At 39.7% G+C, this 21,436-nt stretch overlaps 1 protein-coding gene across 1 annotated transcript in view; it reads left to right on the plus strand.

The window, feature by feature from the left end:
- LOC136706650 (uncharacterized) overlaps window positions 1-21,436 on the plus strand; it is a 38,395-nt gene that overhangs the window by 2,662 nt on the left and 14,297 nt on the right. The window contains exons 8-43 of the mRNA XM_066680243.1: window positions 1,069-1,208; window positions 1,546-1,649; window positions 2,062-2,227; window positions 2,572-2,757; window positions 3,342-3,494; window positions 3,607-3,751; window positions 4,275-4,433; window positions 4,518-4,636; window positions 4,744-4,953; window positions 5,107-5,262; window positions 6,003-6,187; window positions 6,699-6,881; window positions 7,092-7,183; window positions 7,588-7,757; window positions 8,286-8,439; window positions 8,571-8,650; window positions 8,856-9,036; window positions 9,755-9,910; window positions 9,990-10,123; window positions 11,047-11,205; window positions 11,535-11,718; window positions 12,207-12,418; window positions 12,734-12,922; window positions 13,384-13,526; window positions 13,688-13,847; window positions 14,128-14,211; window positions 14,285-14,410; window positions 14,544-14,660; window positions 15,003-15,223; window positions 15,460-15,653; window positions 16,058-16,285; window positions 16,598-16,749; window positions 18,980-19,083; window positions 19,995-20,076; window positions 20,161-20,298; window positions 21,141-21,282. Coding sequence (XP_066536340.1) covers window positions 1,069-1,208; window positions 1,546-1,649; window positions 2,062-2,227; window positions 2,572-2,757; window positions 3,342-3,494; window positions 3,607-3,751; window positions 4,275-4,433; window positions 4,518-4,636; window positions 4,744-4,953; window positions 5,107-5,262; window positions 6,003-6,187; window positions 6,699-6,881; window positions 7,092-7,183; window positions 7,588-7,757; window positions 8,286-8,439; window positions 8,571-8,650; window positions 8,856-9,036; window positions 9,755-9,910; window positions 9,990-10,123; window positions 11,047-11,205; window positions 11,535-11,718; window positions 12,207-12,418; window positions 12,734-12,922; window positions 13,384-13,526; window positions 13,688-13,847; window positions 14,128-14,211; window positions 14,285-14,410; window positions 14,544-14,660; window positions 15,003-15,223; window positions 15,460-15,653; window positions 16,058-16,285; window positions 16,598-16,749; window positions 18,980-19,083; window positions 19,995-20,076; window positions 20,161-20,298; window positions 21,141-21,282 — 5,508 coding nt within the window. The remainder of the gene's footprint in view (window positions 1-1,068; window positions 1,209-1,545; window positions 1,650-2,061; window positions 2,228-2,571; window positions 2,758-3,341; window positions 3,495-3,606; window positions 3,752-4,274; window positions 4,434-4,517; window positions 4,637-4,743; window positions 4,954-5,106; window positions 5,263-6,002; window positions 6,188-6,698; window positions 6,882-7,091; window positions 7,184-7,587; window positions 7,758-8,285; window positions 8,440-8,570; window positions 8,651-8,855; window positions 9,037-9,754; window positions 9,911-9,989; window positions 10,124-11,046; window positions 11,206-11,534; window positions 11,719-12,206; window positions 12,419-12,733; window positions 12,923-13,383; window positions 13,527-13,687; window positions 13,848-14,127; window positions 14,212-14,284; window positions 14,411-14,543; window positions 14,661-15,002; window positions 15,224-15,459; window positions 15,654-16,057; window positions 16,286-16,597; window positions 16,750-18,979; window positions 19,084-19,994; window positions 20,077-20,160; window positions 20,299-21,140; window positions 21,283-21,436) is intronic.

The following is a 21,436-nucleotide window of genomic DNA, read 5'->3' on the forward strand; positions in this document are numbered from 1 at the left end:
TTGCAGGATCCATGTACAGGATTTATTTACAACAGGGAACAGGAATCAATAACACAGCTCAGAAAATCAGGGCTAGAGCAAAAGGAACAGAAGCTAAAATTAGCAAAGAATTCAAAGTAGAAAAAAGGATCCAAAAATGTAATCAAAATGACAGATAAAATCAAACTGAGAAAGACAGACCAATCTTAGGGACACACGGACAAAAAGGCCTCTTTTCCACTGCAGGGCTAAATGGTTACCATATCCACATTGCATCATTTCGCACTGGATACTGTTTCTCAGCAGTTAACAAAATATCCTAAATGTTGAACCGGTCAGTGAATCCTTACATAAATAAAGGAACAGTACATAATATTTCTACCTTAAAATTACAGCTTCAAAATAATTGTGTTACTCCGCTGAGCTGTAATAGAGAGAACAGAGCCTTTGTTGTTGCTACTCTGGCCTCATCACTGCAGAAACTGCACTCTGAAACTTTTGGAGGAGGGTAGGAATTGATGTGAAGTACAACAGCCCCCTCTGGTGGAGTAGACCATGAATATAAGTGAGTATGCATCCTTGTGGTGAAAGTCTTAATTATGAGTGAGTGAGTATATGAGTTACAAGCCGGTTCCATGAAGGGTTTTGCACTCAGATATCACCATAGCAACAATATTTCACGAAGAGCAGAGTGAGAGGGCTTTGGAGGGAAGATGATGAGGGAGAACAGGAGAAATGTGGATGGACCTCTGGTGGACAGGTAGGGAGTTGCATGCCACTTCTGCCCTGTGAAAGTTTTTGAATCAGTTTTCAATCGGTTTTTTGAATCGGTTGCCTCTTATATAAAGGTGAAGATTAACTTTTTCTACTGCTTACACGAGAAAGATACCACCACAAACATATATAAATACTCATGAAAGCAACAAAAATTATATATAATATATATATATATAATTAATTTTATATTATATATAAAATATATAAAATTATATATATTATATATAATATATATTATAATATATATATATATATATATATATATATATACTGCCAGAGGCAGGAAATAAGAGACACCTTCATTTTTATTAGGGTTTCATGAGGAAGGTTGCTTGACTGATCTGAGATTTAAGGTGGAAGCTTCACGCTCAATACGAGATGGATCTCAGTCAGTTCAAGAGATCTCCAGCACTGTCCGGAGGCTGTGTGCTCACTCCGCTGACCAGCAACAGGTCAGAATTTCATCACTTTAAATATATCTGATATTCCAACTGTGTCTTGAAATGCATTAAAATTGGTGATTCAGCGATAAAAGATGCATTAGCGTTCTTCATAAATGGTAATATTCTAGAAACACGATTAACGTTAAATGAAGTTAATGGAATCGGGGTTTTTAAACTACATCTTTTAGTCCATGAATTCTGAATCCTACCAAACATTAGAATCACTTTGAATTGTGTTGATGTGAAATTTGATAATGCAATACTTTTCCAGTTGAAATTTATTGTTGAAACTGAAACGTTATCTGAACTGAACTGTTCTGGTTCTCTGTTCATCTCTGTTCTCCAGCAGTCGGACCTCTTCCTGAGTCTCGCTGTCCAGCTGAGAGCGCTGACACTTCAGCAGCTGAAAGACGTCTGGCAGGAGGTCTCTTTTAAGTGCCGTAATGACTGGTCAGTTCTCAACTACTCCACTTATTGACCCTCATTTTTTAATGTTCTAGATTAAACGTGGACATTGACACCCCATGTCATCCCCAAGAAGGTAACAAATGTTAAAGTGTTTTTACTTTCAAATTACAGCTTCAAAATCAGTTTGGCCATATTTCACTGTCCTGTAATTGGGAGAACAGAGGCTCAGCCATTGCTACGCTGGGCTCAGCAAGTCAGAAACCACACTATGTAACTTCTGAAAATGGGTTGTACTAACCACTGAGAATTTCTCAGGTGGAGTGGGGGGAATCCTGATTAGAACAGTCTTGATAGGATTGTTTTCCTCTGGGTGTTTTAATATTTTACTTTTTACCCAAAATATAACAATGAAAGAGAATTACTACAAGCCATGTGCATTTTACTGTAATTACAGGCAGCCTCTAATGGAGGCGCTACCTTCCTGCGGCTCTGAGGCCTGCGTCCACTTCAGCACAAACCTTATCCTCAATAATGAGGCTGATCAGAACCTCATCACTTCCTTCCTCAGCTCCATCACTTTCACTCCTCATCCCACAGCATCCATGATCAGCAACATCAGTGTAAGTTGCATTGATCCTGAAGTTCATATGAATCATAGCATTTGTATATACAAAATTTGGAAGACACTCTTATCGCAAGTGACTTTCAGCATTAATAATCAGGTTTTAGAAGTTGGCACATATGTAGAGTCTTGTCCAAGTACTCATATCGGTTTAGGATGGTACTCTTGCCTGCCAGAGTGTGGAATGTGGAAGAGAGTGATGTTACCCGATATGCTAACCAACATAAAACATTATAAATACAGAATGTGTAGGAAGTGTTTTCAAAGATATTTATTTAATTATCTAGAAGTGGCTACACCATGCCACCTTTGTTTAGCCTTTTCTTGGTATTTTTCCCTCAGGTTCTGTTGAAGCTGCCTCAGGTTCGTTTGAAGACGATGTTAGCGTTGTCCTCACTTGTCCACCATCTCTGTCAAAGAGAACAGACTCCCTGCAGCCAGATTAATGAAATCCAGCAGTTTGTGGATGTTCTGAAGGAGAACCTAGCACTGGGCTGTGGAGAGCAGGGAAGCATCCAAATCACAGAGGTGCAATTCTAGATATTTCAAATTTCAAGTTAAATTCAGTTTCTCAGCCTTGATCCATGTTCACAACCTGTGGAGCTAATTTAGGGACAAATGTTTTGTTCATGTGAAAAAAATGTCTGAAACTGAAGTGGTTCTGTTAAATTAGATGGGGCCAGATTGGCAATGTAATCAGTCGTCTATTGTGGCCCAGTTTGCAAATGACTAACTCGCAAATTGTAAACCATTGAAAAAAATCTCAAAAGTCTAGATATAACCCATTCAATATAATTTTGTAATAGATTCAGATCAGGTTAATATTTTTGGGCTCATACACAGTTACAATTATTTTCCTCCTTTTTGGATCCAGGCCTAGATGATACTCATTATTGAGGAGAAATATAAGGCCTTTTATTTTAAACCTTTTATTTAACTCTTGTATAAATTATTTGATTTTATTTTTGTAGCATATTAGCATTAGAGTGATAGTGATTTTATCTTATGGATTTCACATATTTGTTCACTTTTTATGGTATAGAGAGCTAAATGGAAGTTAGTGCCATAGCAGCAAATGGGCTAAACTTGATGTTCCTTTTCACTTCATACAGCTCCTCTATGTTCTGAAAGCAGTGGAGAACATAGGCCTAGCTGCTGTAGCGCTAATCCCTCAACTGGCCGACTGTATCCAAAACCACTCAGCTCCAGTGGAGCTGCGACTAGCTGCAGTACATGCCTTCAGACGCATCCCATGCCACAGTCAAGTACGTGTAAACACAGGTTATAGTTGTCAATGCTGAATTAATGATAAGTATACATGTTTTTTGAGTAGGGGGTAAGGCCAAATATACAGAATTACTGTTTGTGTTTCTTTAGAGAGAAGTCCTGGTCTTGCTTTATCGGCAGCCTCACGAAGATGTGGAGGTCAGAATCGCTGCATATCTGCAGCTTATGAATTGTCCAGGTCAAGAGGTGTTCAGGATTATAAGGGACACCTTAAAGAATGAGACATCTTCCCAAGGTAAGAGACGTTAGCATCAAAGAAGTAGATGCATGTTTCTTATTTCAGAAGTATCATGAGCCAATAGTTGATTAGCCACCACATGGTCATTGTTAGTTTGATGCTCTTTGATATATCCGTATTTTGCTCCTGCATGATCTGCAGAAGGTGACAAAACTGTGGCATTTAAGTTCACACAAAAGAGGACTACAGTTGTGAATTTCATCATAATTACTTACAGCATGTGAACAGCTAGATTTTAGCCTGTGTTACTACCGATGGGTGGAAAAGTCAAACTGCATTTATAATGAGAAGCATTAATTATTTACAAATGATTTTTGTTATCAATTATAAAAAAATTGGACAACCCTAAATGTTATTAGTTATTAACTGATATTATTTGTTGTAATATAATTTTAATGAGCCTTCAATTAGCTTTTTACATCTTGGAAACATGCATTAGACCACAGTTGATATTTTACTTTTACTAAATTGTTTGATCCAGATCAGAATGGTATAAATTTCTATGTAATTTTTCCAACAGTCGGGTCCTTTGTCTGGAGCCACCTCTTTAACATCCAAAAGAGTGAGGACCCCCTGAAGAAAGACCTAGCAGAAGCATTGCCACATGACATCATCAGTAAAGATTTTGAGACTGAAACTTGGAAGTATTCCTCGTACATGGACTATACAATGGACGCTGGTATATTCTGATTCTTTTTTGTTTCTTTAGATGTAAATGACCATGAATTTTTGTTTTACCTTTAACACTCTACTTCTTTTCAAGGACAAGCCATTGCCAACATTGAAGGAGCCTTGGTTTTCTCACCCAAGTCTTTTCTGCCAAGGTCTGCCATGACCAATGTTACAGTTCACATCATGGGCAGATCATTTAATCTTCTAGAGGTGGCAAAATTATTATTTTCTCTATTTAAAAAAAAAACATGGTGCATTTGTATCCCAAAAGGTGATATTGTGAACTGCTACACACTCATTGGGTTGTTGTGTTCCAGTTTGCATTCAGGATGGAAAATTCAGAGCCTTTTCTCTGGAAAATGTTTGAAGGTGTGTCTCCTACTGAACAATCTGGTGGTCAAAAGGAATCTGCATCACATGGGAAGAAACGGAATAAGAGAAGTGAGGAGAAGTGGACAGATCAGAAGGAAAAAGTGGTCCAGAATGAGGACTGCAAGTCCTCCATCTTAAGTCCCATTAAAGCAAAGGTTATGGTCCAACAGTGTTGCCCGATTTGGAGTGGCTCCACCATTTTAAGTGGATAATAAAAAAAATCTGGCAATCCTAGGGTCCAGTGTATGTTGAATTTTTTCTGGATATTGCTGTACATGGCATAAGCAATGACCATGTTTTTGCTTTAGTTTACAGGACAGAGGGAGAAAGACAGTGATCTCCAATGCTGGATTAATATTAAGATGTTTGGCACTGACCTTACTTTCATGACTTGCAATGAGCTTCTTGGCCAGCTGAGGGAGCTATCACTTAGTGTGGCTGGATTCACTGTGAAGCTGTTGCAGGTGAGAGAGAACTTGTGCAACTGACTGAAAACATTTTATTGTGATAATGCTGGATTAAGCAGTAAATGTTCTCCTCCAAGCGTGTTGAGCTGATGTAAAATTTTAACACTTAGTGTTCTCCTCCAAGTGTGTTGAGCTGATATAACATGTTTAAAAGTTAGTGTTCTGCAAATATTTTTGCATTTACTGATGTAACATGATTAACAGTTGGTTTTCTCCTCCAAGCGTGTTGAGCTGATGTAACATTATTAACACTTAGTGTTCTCCTCCAAGCGTGTTGAGCTGATTTAACATGATTAACATTTTGAAAATAAACAATATGCTATATATCCAGTCACACCCAGACACCTCACTGGTGGCAATCATAGTTGAGACTGGAACACAAAGCTTGAATAATATCCATAGAAAAGCATTTCCATTTGAATGAGATGCTCTGTAATCACTATGCTCAAGGCCAAGTGTGAGATAGAGGGATAAAAAAGCACCTCAGCTTACTTTAGAGTGATGGAGCTCCTTCCAATAAACTAAAAACAGAGTACTCCATGGCTAGATGCAGTCAAATCCTCACACTACTGTTCTAACATCTGTAAAGCCTTCCAAAAAATGCTGAGGCTCTCACTGCAGAAAAAAGGAAAAACACTGGATAAGTTGGTGTTTACTAAATGTTGGGACATATAGGATATGCACGAAAACGTTCGCTGATTTCAGACCATGTATTTATAATCTCCTCTGAATCTTAGGGTCAGGAGGTGAAGGTGAACCACAGATCCATTGTGCTGGCCGAAGAACTGGTGTTACCTTCACTTTCAGGGCTGCCCATTAAACTAGGCATCAACATGTCCACTTTCTACTCTCTTTGGCTGAAGGGTAGTGCCAGCTTTAAAGACTGGTCTCAGTTCTCCTTGGCGGGTTACATCAAACCAAAGTAAGCACTGTTTGAATGCAAATTCTACAGACATGTTGCCGCTTTTTCACTTTCTCAGTGATTGTAAAATACTGGTGAACCATGGCCACACTGATGCTCATTTATCCATGCATTCATTCATAGTCTATAAATGATTTATTCTGATCAGTTTTGTGGTGAGTCTTGAGCCTACCCAGAATCAGTGTACGCAAGACAGGAACACACCTGGGGCATTGGGCACTCACACAGTCACTCACTCTCACTAGATACCATTGAGACATACATAATGTGTCAATTTTTCAATGTCTGCATCGTGATGGCCAGTTTCTTTCACTTGTTTTTCCTTGTCCCTACCACCAGTGCATTTGTTGGCCTCTTTGCCATTTTATAACATGTTTACAAGATAGGGTTCTCCTAATATTTTTAACTGATGTAACATTATTACCACTTAGTATTCTCCTCCAAGTGTGTTGAGCTGATATAACATGTTTACAAGTTTCTTTCACTTGTTTTTACTTGTCCCCACCTCCAGTGCATTTGTTGGCCTCTGGGCCAGAATGGGAGTGGATGGAGCGTTCGGTCGAGTGGGACTGGAGTGGGTCACTCAGGTCAGAACCTCCACTAGCTTGGATGGAGGTTTGTACATGCACAATGGGCAAAGTCTAAAGATGGTCCTCAACACACCTGAAGATGTTATGGACATTGTGTCCTTCAGGTTATTATTTTTATTCATATAGCGCCCCTTCATTATTAAATTTTTTTTGGGTCAGCGAAAAAAATAAATGTTTAACACAAAATTACACAAAATCCTCAACAAACTAAATATGAAATATTTGTTTATAATTATTCATGTATATTTTCACTTCTTATTTTGCCACTTACACATGGACATGACAAACTAAACATAATACAGATATTGACTCAGTTCCAGGGTGTATCGAGTGAGTGGAGAGAGCAGAGAGGAGCTCACAGTCCCAAGGACCCTCAAAGAGAAGACCACCTGCACCCCTAAAACATGTAAAGTGTTAAAGCATTATATACTGTAAATTATAATCTTTTTTTATATCACATCTAATAATCCTCATTATAAGGATTGTCGTGTAAATATTACAAGATTATTCAGACTGTTGACATGCCTTAAATCAGGTTTAATTTCACTGCTAGAAAATTTGACATTTCATGAAATATTGCTGATAATTTTACATTTTTCAAAAAATAAAGTGGATAATTTTGCTTTTTTAAAAGAATGAATGCAATCACTTAAAACAGGTAAACTATTTTATGAATAGACTAAATATTTATAAATAATTGTAATATTCTTATAACAATCTTTTTTAATGGGAATTATTACATGAATTGATTTAAGAAGATAATAAGATGTCATTTCTCGCAGCGTATATTTTCTCTGTTTTCTGCCTCAGGGTCCAAGCTGTTTGGCTGGCAGTTGTGCTCTGATGTGTCATATCCCGTGGCTCTGATGGGGAGAGGTTTCCCTCCAGCCGGGCCAGTGGTGTTCACTCTCAGGTTCCAAAAACTGGACAGGGGCCTTCAGAAGTACCTCCTAGAGGCAGCGTACGCTTTTATTTCTCAGGTCAGCACTGTTCACTCAAATACGCCATGTTTCTATGTCTATTTTGTAAGTGAGAAACTAAATTGTTTAAAAACCTCTAACAATTTTGATGTCACATGTTTGCTTTCAATTGGCAAGAGTACTATATTAAAAATAGTCTATTGGATATTGGGATTTTTGTCCAATTTCAATATAATTTTTCACTAATTTTCGCAAATATTTTTTCTTTCTATTTTCTCCCAATATAAGAGTCACCAATTCCCTCTTTTAGCAATGACTCCCCCAAACACGCACAATGCCATCGACATGAGGCCAACTACAGTTTCTTTTCAAACAACTGCTAACACAGCATCACTTGAGCTCAACACACTCACAGGAGAACACTAACTGCTGAGATCTGCTGTGCCATGCATGTGCTGGCTAGCACTGTGCTTGTGATGAGGGGAAAGGGAGGGCAATTCCCTTTTAAACATGAAATCTTCTATTGTACTTAATTGTAAACACACCCACATTCTTCTGTAACTTCTGGCTATGTTTTGAATTCCTCAGAAACACTCCTGGTTGCCACTGGAGGCCAACCTACTCGTTTTCCTTGGGACGCCTCAGTCCACTGTCCCTCGAGACATAACCCTGGACTTCAGCCTCAGTCCTCGGAAGCTGGTTCTAAAAATGACCCACCCTCTGAAAAGCTTCCTCATTCAAGGTTCTTAATGTGGTTAAAGTGGTCCACACAGTCGTAACTGAATCAGAAATATTGTGCATGTCCCAGACACACTGTCGAATACATGGTGTGCCTGAGTGATGTTCTTCATCATTTGTATTTCTTTTCCACAGGGCAGCTTGAGGACCTGATTGGCCATTGGTTAGGAAAAGCAGAGTTAATAATAGATGATAGATACCATTATTACCTCAAGGTAAAGCTAATTATTATTCCAAACCAAATCCTCTAAATTATATTGTAGACATCTGTCCCCACAACCTCACTGTTGGTTTTTACCCCCCAATACAATGCCACTACACTTGGCATTGAGCCTGGTGACCTTCGCCTCATGTGCAGCTGCTCCAGAGCATTCACTGAATGAAACATATAACATGCTCCTATTTTCTTCTGTGTTTCAGGGACTGATAGAGACTCTGACTCTTCCCTCAGAGAAGAGAACACACTACCAGCTGGATGCCAGAATGACCGAAGATGAACGTCCGGTCGTCCTCGCTGTGAATGTAACCCAGGGCTTAAGCAGGAAGATCAGCATTTCCGCTCGACTGAAAAACGTCTTCAGTAAAGACGCCTCCTTTTCAGGCAAGAGCTTCAGTAGTTTACACGTTTCACACAGTAGTGTTATGTACAATAGCTTGGGCAAAACCTCTAACACTGTTCATTCATTCATTCATTCATTCATTTAATTCATTTTCTGCAACTAGTTACATAGTGTGTTAGAAAAATGTTTGCTTTTCTAGTTGGGTGAAAGCAAGGCCTACTTATTCCCCTTAAAGGCAATGTAGATGATTCTGGAGAACAGCAAAACAAACTCCCACTCCAGTTTGATTTCATACAGAAGCTGCACATCTTTTAAGGTGGAACGGTAGGTTTGAGTAAAAAGCCACCGTGCTGCCAGTAATACATCTGAAACAGTAGAAATATGTCAGTGTTACCAACCTATTGAGCAGGCATAGAGCAACATCCCCATCTCTTTTTAAACTTTTTAACGTTCTGAAGGGTTTGATTAGTGTTTAGTTCAACTATGTTACAAGTTGGGTAGTTTATCCAAGTCCGGGAGTCCTAGAGAGCACAACTGGCCTTATTCTCTCACATCATCTCTCTAACACGGTGCTAGCTAACTTCGGCATCTGTAAGCTAATGTGACAGATCTGGACAAACTTTTCTCTGCTGATGGTACTGTGTTAGTAACAGTTTGAAAAGAAGCTGTGGTGGGAAGGAGGATGGCCAATAAATCAAAAAAGCCTAATATGTGAGTATTCATACTTTTCCTTACAACTTTATGTGCCTTCCTCCACAGTGCAGCTGGAGCGGAGGCAAGATGAAGGCCGGAGGCAGCACTCTGTGGATGCGGGGCTTCTCTTGCCCAATTTACTGACCACCAGGGTCCTGGGTCTGGTGGAACACAATGGACCAGAGTGGAGCTCAGCACTTAGGGTCAGATACAGTGTACCAGGTAAGAAATCCGATCTAACAGCACGGCTAATCCACCTGAATGGAGAGAAGTCTATTAACTTCCCTCTCATTGTCTTCAGATAACTCCCACACCACACACGAGTGTCACATGTCTCAAAACCTGAGAGACGAGGTGGAACTAGAGGAGAACCTCTACAGCTTAAGAGCTGAACATGAGCTCCAATGCTCACACATCACCTTCATTAACCACAAGGTAATGCTATATCAACTTTAACAGAGGTGAGTAGTAACAAGGTAGAGTTACTCGACATCCAAGCTTTACTGGCCCTTATCTTTCTTTGTGGGTAGTATGCCCCCCCCCCCACCTTCCCCATTAACTTAACACAATGCTGGTATGAGAGGGCATAACAAATCAGTTATCTGATGTGGCAGTAATGCTCTCCTCCAAGCCTGTTGAAGTGTAAAGTGGATGGCTATGTGTCTTGGCGGTATATTGTGTTGGCCTAAACTCTACCAGCTTGATGGCATTGTGTGTTAGATTTAGACAGATTATTTTAACTTACAATTTTACACTAACTCAGTAAGGTAAATAGCCTGCGCTAGGCAATTAAAGCTTCATATAGGGACCAGCTCACCCTCTTCCTACCAGCAACCACAACATGTCCTGTAGAACTCCCCCTTTGTCTGTGTTTCGATTAATTAAGCCCATGACACATCCATAAGGCTCAACACTGAGGTCTGGCAGACCCAAACCCTTCCAAGTTTGCTTTTTAGACCTATCATGCTTTTATCTGTAGATCCACAGTGGTCTCCCTGGTGACTAAGGCTGTGGCAAGCCCCACTGGTACAGTTAAGCATGCTCAGTGCCTCAGTTGCTACGTGGACTCTACATTCTGCATCTCAAAATATATACACACACCACACCTGCATTCTGTCTATAACTGTAGATTCCCACTGGCCTCCTTGGTGACTGAGGCTGTTTCTAGCCCCACTGGCACCGTTTATGCATACTCATGCAGACTTTACACACTACATCAACTCCCTGCACAATCAACAACCATAAATATACTGTGAATATTATTTCCCCAAATCAACGACCTTTGATTGAGTTACACATATTCACACCTGTATGGTTTATTGACTGTAACTTAATCTAAATGTAATTCACAATTTCAGATACAGCTCCGACATGAAAGGAGTCCGGCTCATGTCCAGTCTTCCCTTGACCTGAGCTACGGCAAGCACTGGAACCAAGGCAGCAACAAACAAAGAGTCCTTCTGAGCCAGAGTCTCAGGAACCAGTCTGGAGGGAGTCTCACAAGCTATGCCTTAGAGGTGCTGATTGTTTACATCTATCAAATCAAGATCTGGCCTAGTTCTGCCTCAGGTGGTGTTGTAAACTGAGTGACTACAGATGAGATGTACAAATATAATCCAATACACATCTGCATTGTCTCTATTGACAGATTGATCTGGGCTCAATTAGGGATTTTAAACAGATACTTTATTCCATAAAGATCAGCTGGGCAGATCTCTTAAAGATTACATTCCTGAACAATCCTCTGATAAAACCAAACCTGGTTAAATAGAGAATAAATATATGGAGGTTTAAAGGAATGAACACCAATTTATTGCTAAACAATGGTTCTCTCTTCATTCTGCAGTTCAGTCTTCGAATCCCAGAGAAAGGACTGAACTACAGGACTCAGCTCCTTCACTCCCACCAGAAAAGACGGAAATCTGAAAGCAGCACCCACTTGAAGGTCAATTATAATGACCAGATTCCCCTGGTGGCTGGCCTGCACTGGAAAGACATGTCTGCAAAAACGTCATTGCGGAAATGGGAAGGTACAGATCAATCCTATGAAAAGCAGCACACTTCTATGAAATGAGAATATTGGTATACAGAGGACCACATTGGTTGTGCACATATACTGCATATCCAGAGATTTGTAAGCACTCTGTATAAGCCTGAAATTAAATGGGACACACTGGAGAAGCTGCACAAGAACCTTGAGGTCACCTTGCCTAGTGTCAAATGTTGGCAAAATGATTAACACACTTGAGCTTGATGGCCACTAGAACTAGAGTGATGGAGCACCATCTAATACCTTTGGGATGAGCTGGACTGGAGTTTGTGATCCAGAACTAATCATCCAACATCAGTAGCTTGCATCATTAACATTCCTGTGGCTGATAGAAATGTTCCAATTCAGCAGGAAGAGGGACAAACTTTCAGAGGTTTCAGAGGAAGTGTTAAATGAAGGAGTGTTGACATAGTTTTGGCCAAGTAGTTGCATCGTGTTCATATTCTTTTTTTTCTTCTCTTTCTACAGGGTCCTTCAGCATGGACACACCTTGGGTGTACATCAACATAGCTCATAAACTGACCCAACCTCAGCATGGCACCACCCAGTTTACGTCTGAGATAACTACACGCAAGTGGGTCTCCATTCGCAACTTAATTCTGGAGGGTCTCTACAGAGAGAGGAACAGAGACAGGGAGGGCCACTTACACATTTTCACACCTACAGTCACATATCTGAAGGTATGTGGTGTCATCTGATCAAAACTAGCCCAAAGCAAATCACATCCAGTGAATTGTGTCTAATGACAAACATTTTCTGAAGTATTCCCAAGTTCTTGTGGTTATATTTGTTGCAAAAACCTAGCAATTTTTAATGCAGTGCAATGAGAAATGTTCTTAAACTCCTGATGCATTTGATCCATACAAAAAAAAAGTGAGCCTTCACCCATGCTTTGGTCCTCAGAATGGATCTTGTTCTGGATGTTCCTTGTGCCTAAGCAGGATTAACCCAATTATTAGAGGACATTTACTTTTATCTGTGATGTTTTTCTCCAGGTTGGAGGCTGGAGTTTGCTGGGAAAGCGCAAGGTTAATGCTTCATGTTCCATCACCACAGCTTGGATGCCAGCCCTGAGAGGAGAGATCTCACTGAGCAATGGAAAACAACTAAAAACTCTGGACATGAGCAGCAACTATGGCAAAAAGGACCTCAAAATCAGTGCCAGTCTCAACACCCTGGAGAAGGTAGAAGAAAGACCACAATTCTATAATAAAATGAATAAGGAACACTGTCCTTAGATTTATTTACAGATTTGAACATTTTAATCTTAAATATTTGAAATCAGCTTTTAAGACAAATAAACATTTGGAATTTTCTGACACATTTCTAAATTTAATCCACAATTATTTTTATTTGTTATAGGTTAGTCAGTTGAAAGTAAACTTAGTTGTGGGCAAAAAGTCAGACCTGTGCTTAAGTTTTCAGACACTTTATGTTTTGCATTTTTATATGTGAAATAATTTGTGATTATAACTCACTCACTCACACACTCACATTTTACAACATGCTCCACATGTAGTCTTATTCAGTGCTTCCCATCAAAAGCCATGTGTTCTTGTTTTCCATTGTGTGGAACTCATTAAACAAACAAAACCTTGAACATCGTCAAATTGTACATAACTCAAAATGCCATTTGCGGTCCCAGAAGCTGAAAAAGAGTCTGGTGGTGATGAGCTTGACTCTGTCAGAGGCAAACAGTCCTTATCTAGAGCTGGAGATTGGGGGAAGGGTAGAAGAGATAAGGAAGGACAAGGGTTTGTATCAAAAGCGATGGATCCTCCACTTCAGGTCAGTACTGAGAACTTTACAGGTTTCTTTACAGGTCTAGATATGAGTGTGCAGGGTTTTTACTGTGGTTTTACTCAATACTAATATTTAATGGAAACATGATTTTAATTCGGTTGAACACACACAATTTAGAGCTGTTTGCATTTTTTTCTTTTCATCAGGCAACCATTTCAATTCCTCCCTGAGAGTTTACTCCTACAGGAGACATTCACTATTGACCAGAATAAGAAAGTATACACGCTTGAGTCCAAGGCACTTCTTCAGGAAAACAGAAAAGCTCTTCACCTACTGACCCTGGGTTACTCACCCCAGCGCCCTTATGTGAGTTCACACAAAGCATTTGTTTTAGATTATGTCCTGTAGATTGTTGTTACTATAGCAGTTTATGAGGACGTTGTGGTCAAATACTTTCTGCCGGTTGTCCTGGACTGAGCAATAAATTCAATCATTTCTTAGACTGTCTTAATTTAAAATGCACATGGTTTTCATGTACAGTGTACCTGAAACGGATCAAGTGGAGAAGAAGATGAGATGAGATGGCATGAGTAGTCAAGTACTCATATTGTTGAGTAATTAACTAATAGTATGGGTTTGTTTACAGTTTTGTTCCTCCTTGATCCATTCCTTCAATTTGGAGAATGTCCCACAAGACTCTGAGATTTGCTTCAGCGTCCACAGCAATCAGGTAAGTGCAAGAAAGGACCAGACCTGTTGGAAATTCCTAGAATTGTATGGAATGGGCTGATCTGTTTTTGCAGACGGTGCAGTATCTGCAGGGGAAGATGCTGACTGCTAAGAAGGAGAAGGTAGTGGTTCTTGGATACGTCCAACTTCATGGTCAACAGGATGTTACAATCAAAGTCAACCTCTCTCAGTTGATTCAGGTACATCAATGAATATCTATTAATATATACACTGATCAGCCATCACATTACCACTGCTCTGTGGTGGCATCATGACCATTGGAGAACAGGGTGAAAGAAAGCAATTTTGGGTGTGTTTTGTCTTTCATTTCAGCTGAAGCTTCCCTCCATCATAAGCCTGGATCTCAACTTGTTGAGGAAACACAAACAAAGCGTGGAGTTTGAGTACACTGTAAATGGAAAAGTTGCTGTGGATCATAAGGACTACAATGTAAAGCTTAATTAATTATCTTTGTGTTACAAATGCCAATATTTTTGGGATTAGTGATGCATTGAAATGAAAGTCCTTGGTTTAAAAAGGAAACAGAAATTGAAGACAGTGATTTAAATCCCTATTTCTCATTTTCATTTTAGTTAAATACAGATCCCATCATTTTCGGTCTGTTCAGTCTGATGGTCAGTTTTTTCAGTTTTGTCTATTAGTGTATTTACTATTTGTGGCTATCTGTTGACCGTTTTGCTCAAACTGACTTCAGTGTATCACTAAGGACATTGCAAACATGATAAATGTAAGTAAACATGATAAATACATATGAATTAATTCTACTTTTAGGCATATGTAAGAGTAGAGAGATCTCCTTTTGGGAACATCAGCAGTTTTGTACATTTATGGTCCGGTGGTGAGAAGATTGCTTCAGTAGACGTCTCTTTGGCCAACACTGTACAGAGGGACATTCATGCCTTCAACTTTGATGCAAGTTTTCAGCAGCATTTATGTCCATTGGTCACTGCAGATGGACAGATTCGTCTCAGTGTGAATTCGTCCACTGATAGGTAACCTGTTGACATTATGATTTTAGAGATAATTCACAGCTCCAATTCAAATAAAATTAAAGCTCATACTGCACTGAATAGTGATATATGGGCAAAACATTCATTGCAAAACAGTAATCAACACAGTCATGGCAGCCATTTTGAATCCATTTGGGTGTAGTAATATTTGGCATATGAAAACTTGTATATCAGTTTATACCTCGCCTTTCTCTTCTTTCTCCTCTCTCTTCTCTCAGTTTCACAATGCTGTGTTCACTGAGGAGCAGTGAGGAGGTGTTTCAGACTCAGCTGAGTGGAGGTTTACTGCAGTACCCTGGACTCCAGCTGTGGCTTTCAGGAGATCTGACCATCTCACTAACCAGCTACTCCTCCCTCCCTCATTCCTCCAGCCTGGCAGGACTTCTTAATTGGTCAGAAGCTCTCACTGAGGGTAGGCTGCCATGTAAAGCAATACACAAAATACATGACAAATCAAACAGATGCACTTGTTGTAGCTTATACAAAAAGTGGTCTGTTATTGTCTAGCTGGGGAAAAAAACACAGGCTTCCTGAGAAAAAATATTGCCTTGATAGAAGCATTTCTCTCTGAAATCCTAACAGAATATATTAAATTGCCATCTGAGGCCTCAAAGTTACCCATACTCATCAAAGCTTTCTGGCCTTGCCTTACAAAGACAGATTTCTCCATATTTCCTAAATCTATAGTATTGATGTTTTGGCGCAATACAGAGAGAGTTTAACTTTCTATTCCCAGTTCAGTGAGGCCCATGGTACATTCAATATATCCGAGTATTGTTTTGAGTGTTCTGAGTACAGTCCTTGTGCTGTTCTCAGGGCAGTTGATAGTGACAGCGGATAATGCTGAGTATGGCATGAGATTGAGACACAGCCAAGAGGATGCTACCTGTGGAGAGAGGATACACGGATGTGAAAGTGCCTGGATGTGTGTCCTGGCTCAGGAGGACACACTCTGCATAAACATCAGCAGCAGCTTCATGCACAATCAACACAGTGGCCTCCAAGCCCAGCTCCATCACTCCTTCCCCTGGTTGCTATCTGCAGGTAAACTCATATTGCTTTAGACTGAGAGACTAAACATTTATGGATCACAAACACCACTCCAACTCATCCCAGAGTTATTGGACGGAGCTTCATGATTTCAGAGACCACACAGGATACTCGTTGCCCAATGCAGGTCGGCTTTATACTCATCGAGCCGACCCGTGATCTGAATTCACTCATCAGACATATGGACATATAGTATACTTTACATACAACACCCTTCCTCACTAACGTTTACGTGGCTGAATGCAAATCAGATTCTCACAGGAATGTTCCAGCATCTAGTACATATTTCTACTTCTGTTTTGGCAGGTCTCCCTTTCAGCAACAGTGCAGAAGTGTATGTGAACCACAGTGAAAATGGGCATTTGACAGAGGTGGGACTTCACACTGGACTCAAAGAGTTAAAGCTCATGCTGCAGAGAGGAGGGGACAACTCTCCTGAAAACACTGGACACTTCCTTGTCAGTACACCTTTAACCCTTCACCTACATGCATTGAATAATATGTCGTTTTTATTTGGATTTCTTCCAGTTTGAGTTTCCTGACACAGTGCAATAGCAGTCAAAAGTTTAGGTACACATGCAGTCATATCCTAAGGTTTGGACACATGAATTTAAAAATTAATTCATCTTCTATAACTGCTTCATCCCAATCAGGGTCACGGTTGGATTCTGGAGCCTATCTGGAATCACAGGGCACGAGGCAGGCTCACAGTGGACATGTGCCAGTCCATTGCAGGGCTTCACACACTCACCCAGTCACTCCCATACTCGCACCTCTGGACAATTTCACACAGCCAATCCACCTTGCAGCATGTGTATTTAGACTGAGTGAAGAAAGCAGGGCACCTGCAGGAAACCCACATACACACACACACACACACACACACACACACACACAAGAAAAACACACCCAACTCCCCATAGACAGTGACCTGAGGTGTGGAACCAAGGACACTGGGACCCTATAGCTGTGTGGCAAACCCTGCCCTGAAAAATTACGTATTTAATAAACCATACTTACACTAGTACAAAAAACAACTACTTTTAGACCCCACCTTTCCAGACCTGGCTGTGTTCTAAATTGAAATCTGCCACAACAATTCCTTCTTGAAGAATAAGAATAAGTAAACATCATTTCAGTGGTCCGGTGAGGTCGGCCTGGACACTCTCGCCCTCGCTGGGTCGATGGGCTTGTTGTTGGAGGGAAATGCCTTCAATTCCTCGCTCCTCTCCTACGAGGAACACAAACTAATGGGACGAAAGGCTTGTTTTAACAGGTGAACATGATGGGGGGGTTGAACATGGACCACCTGCTGGGTTTCTGCTTCACACAGGCTCTGAATCAGTCACTGCGGGTGTGGGGGGCTTTTCTCTGGTGATGATTGTTTTTGTATAGTAGACTTTACAAAAGTTTGGTATATTTTGGTTATATTTTGTGCTGCTTCTTATGTAACAATAAAATGAATAATGTAGATGTATATAGATGTTAACCGTGCACTTTACTTGTCTGATAGATATATATATATTTTATATATCTTTATATATTTTTTTCTTCTCATATTCTATATTTATATGCATGTTGCACTGTGGAAGGAGTTTCTTTAATCTCATTGTACACATGTATAATTACAACAAAAAAGGCATACATTCATTCATTCATGTTATAAACTTTACAAAGTGTTTTAGTCCTATTTTTTTATATTCACTGTTTTCTAGGGATTCATTAACAGTTATTTTATAATCAATAAATATTTACATTAATTTATTAGTGAATTGATTGACCTTGGCCTCATTTACTGCTAAAATTCTGGGTGGTAATTTAACCTTTTATTATTATATTCACGGGGCGGCATGGTGGTGCAGCAGGTAGTGTCGCAGTCCCACAGCTCCAGGGACCTGGAGGTTGTGGGTTTGATTCCCGCTCCGGGTGACTGTGAGGAGTGTGGTATGTTCTCCCTGTGTCTGTGTGGGTTTCCTCCGGGTGCTCTGGTTTCCTCCCACAATCCAAAAAACACACGTTGGTAGGTGGATTGGTGACTCAAAAAGTGTGTGTATGTGTGAGTGTGTGTGTTGCCCTGTGAAGGACTGGTGCCCCCTCCAGGGTGTATTCCCGCCTTGCGCCCAATGATTCCAGGTAGGCTCTGGACCCACCGCAACCCTGAACTGGATAAGCACTTACAGATAATGGATGGATGAATGGATATTATATTCACTGTTTTCTAGGGATTAATGAGCAGTTATTTAGTAATCAGTAAATATTTATGTTATATTATTGGTGCACTGGGAGGGCCTTTTTAAACTGCTGCTAATGCTACTTCAGTGTACAGCTCAACACGAGAGAACACAAAATATGCAGTTCTGGAGATCTATTAAGAAAACAAATTTTTTGGCTAGTGTTACAACAAGTGATTGGGCAAAGTGTTGTCATACCCACCAAAAGAAAGCTAAAGTACACTCTCTTAGCTTCAAAATCTTTGTGTGCTAATAGCTAGCCAGTGCATTTGCTCAGTGTCTTGAGGATTGACTAGACGTTTAGCACTTAGCAGCTAAACACAAACCCTGTGTTAGGATCATGTTATAGTACCATACTTACACCAGCTTGGTAGTATTTAGTGACTAATTTAAAACTTGTGAATGGAAATGGATGTTAACAAAGCTGTATTCACCCATTTTTTTGTACACTGGGCAGGTGAAGTTATGGGCCAACTTAACAGATTCTGTTCGTACTGGTCAAGAGAAGCCAGAGGCATGGTCCTTATCACTGGAGATCCACGGCCACCATGTTACTTCTAGGTTCAGTGCATACTTATTCACTAATAATGACCTGTTTATGCTGCCACAGACCCATCCCTTCAGACTCAGAGAAACTCAAAAGTGGGACTTGCCCAGCAAGGGGAAACTCCAACCTGGAGGAACTGGGTGGTCTTGGCCACAAATGCAATGCTGACAATTCAGGGGTTCTCTCTGGATTGTTTAAGTTCAGAAACTCAGTGTCGTTTAAGGTGGAAAAAAAACAATTGTTGTTTGTGACTGAAGTTTACCTCTGTAAGTTATTGATCATCGTTTGAATTACCACAGAAACTCATTTGTAAGTTGTTTAGTTTTGTAGCACGCAGTTATCTGACTTTAAAATTTAGAGTCACTTCCACCTTAAGTAATCTTAAAGTAATCTAAGTCAATATTACCCAACCAATGGATCAGAAATAGAGCAACATCCTCATTGTGGTTTGCACTTTGCAGTTGTCTAAACACCTCTAGATGCTGTTTTTCTACTGAAAGCAGAGAAAGAGAAAGTCTGGCGTACTGGACGTAGTTTTTTCAGCCATTTACGGACACGGACGGGCTTCATAAAAATGTTGGACAGTTTTCCAGACTGGAGAGCAGCAAATGATGAGGAAACATCCTCAAATAAGTAAATTAATTTGTGTACTACCTCAGGTGAGTTAGTGGTTGTATCTTGGGACTGCACAGTCAGGTTTCACAGGGCATGGCCAGACTGCCCTGTTCTGGCCAGAGGTTCCCCATTTTGAGTTTCTGAGTTTCTGGAGTTTGTGGGAGTCCAGTGAGCTGGGTTTTTGATCAGATCTGACGTATACCAATGTGACAGTGCAAAGTATTTTTTTTGTGCTTATATACTTGCATACAAACTTGGATGAATCTTCCAGTGCTAATTGGAATTCAAATAATTGTTCTCTTACTCTTAGCACTGGGCTAACGCTGAAGGTTTCCCACAACCTCTCTTCTTTACAATCCTACGTGCCATTTGTATTTCAGTCCAAGTCTCAGGTATGAAAAAAACAAACTTTGCAGCCATTCAGTTTGACTTTGTTGATGTCAGTTCACTCATTTAAAGCATTTGACTCCATACAGATGGACCATTTGTCATCCTCAGTCCAGGCAACTACAGAGTTACTGATGGACAGTAACCTGGCATCTTTTAAAGGGCAGGTGACCCGCACAAAACTTGGATTCAAGCAGATATTAGACCTCTACCACTCCTTACCACAGGTAAGACAATATAATAGTCTTTCCTTTAGTGTTTCCACAGCCTTAGTGATTTTTTTTAAAATGTCATTATAAAGGTTAAAGCAGCTAACAATTAACTGATAAATAACAATAGGCAGCTTAACACACTAGGAGGAGAACACTTTAACATCAGCTTTCAGGTGCCTTAATTGGCTAGTATAGTTTGAGATTTCTGACAAATAAGATTATTATTATTTTTTTATATTATTATGATTATGTTGTCATAATGAACTTGTTAATGCACTTTAACGCACATGGGATTTAAATTGTGTTTGTTTGTTTGTTTATTTATTTTTTTAAACATGAATGAATCAATTTACCAAATCTGGCCACAATTTCCTCCCATAATTCACATTTTTACAGAGCCTAGTGATGTATTACTGGGTTTATTTAGCCATGTAAAAACAGCACAACAAGAGATTCTAATGTAAACATGATCAAAACTCCACCAAGATATTATAATAAAGTAAAAGGTTTCCTCTCACCCGTTTGTAATGCATATCACAATACATCCATTTCTAAAAATACAAGGAAGTACTAGCATTTGAACTTTATTATTGTGATTACATTTTTAATTTATAGACACTATTCATGTAAATATTATTACACTGAGTTGATTTTAGATTGTTTCGATTTTTTTACATGTAAATATCCATTATTATAAAAATTTCAGACTTAATGCAATTAATCCCAATTAATTACAGCAAATTGTGCGATTAATTAGGTTTTTTATTATCTATTGACAGCAGTATATTAAACACGTGTGTTGCCCATATTTTGCTCCACAGTTATACATACATTTTCCCTGTGATTTGTGTGTACAGCTGGAATCAGTTCCCAGCAATATTTTAATAAGGACAATGTATGCTGAACACAATGGTTCACATCTTCTGACACATCTCACACAGTGGATTCATCAAGACGCAGAAATCGCAGGATCACAACAACGGGTATCAGGACTGATAGGTACTGTACATATTACCCCTGTGTGGATTGGGTTACTTTTACCGGGCTTAGGCAGTGATAACTACTTTGCCATTCTAACAGCCACCAGTGGTTTTTAACACCAGAATGCTGGAGCTAATCACACCTACATTAGTATTTATAGTGTGCAACATAT

The sequence above is a fragment of the Hoplias malabaricus genome, chromosome 9 (assembly GCF_029633855.1).
Source record: "Hoplias malabaricus isolate fHopMal1 chromosome 9, fHopMal1.hap1, whole genome shotgun sequence".
In the NCBI taxonomy this organism is placed as follows: domain Eukaryota; kingdom Metazoa; phylum Chordata; class Actinopteri; order Characiformes; family Erythrinidae; genus Hoplias; species Hoplias malabaricus.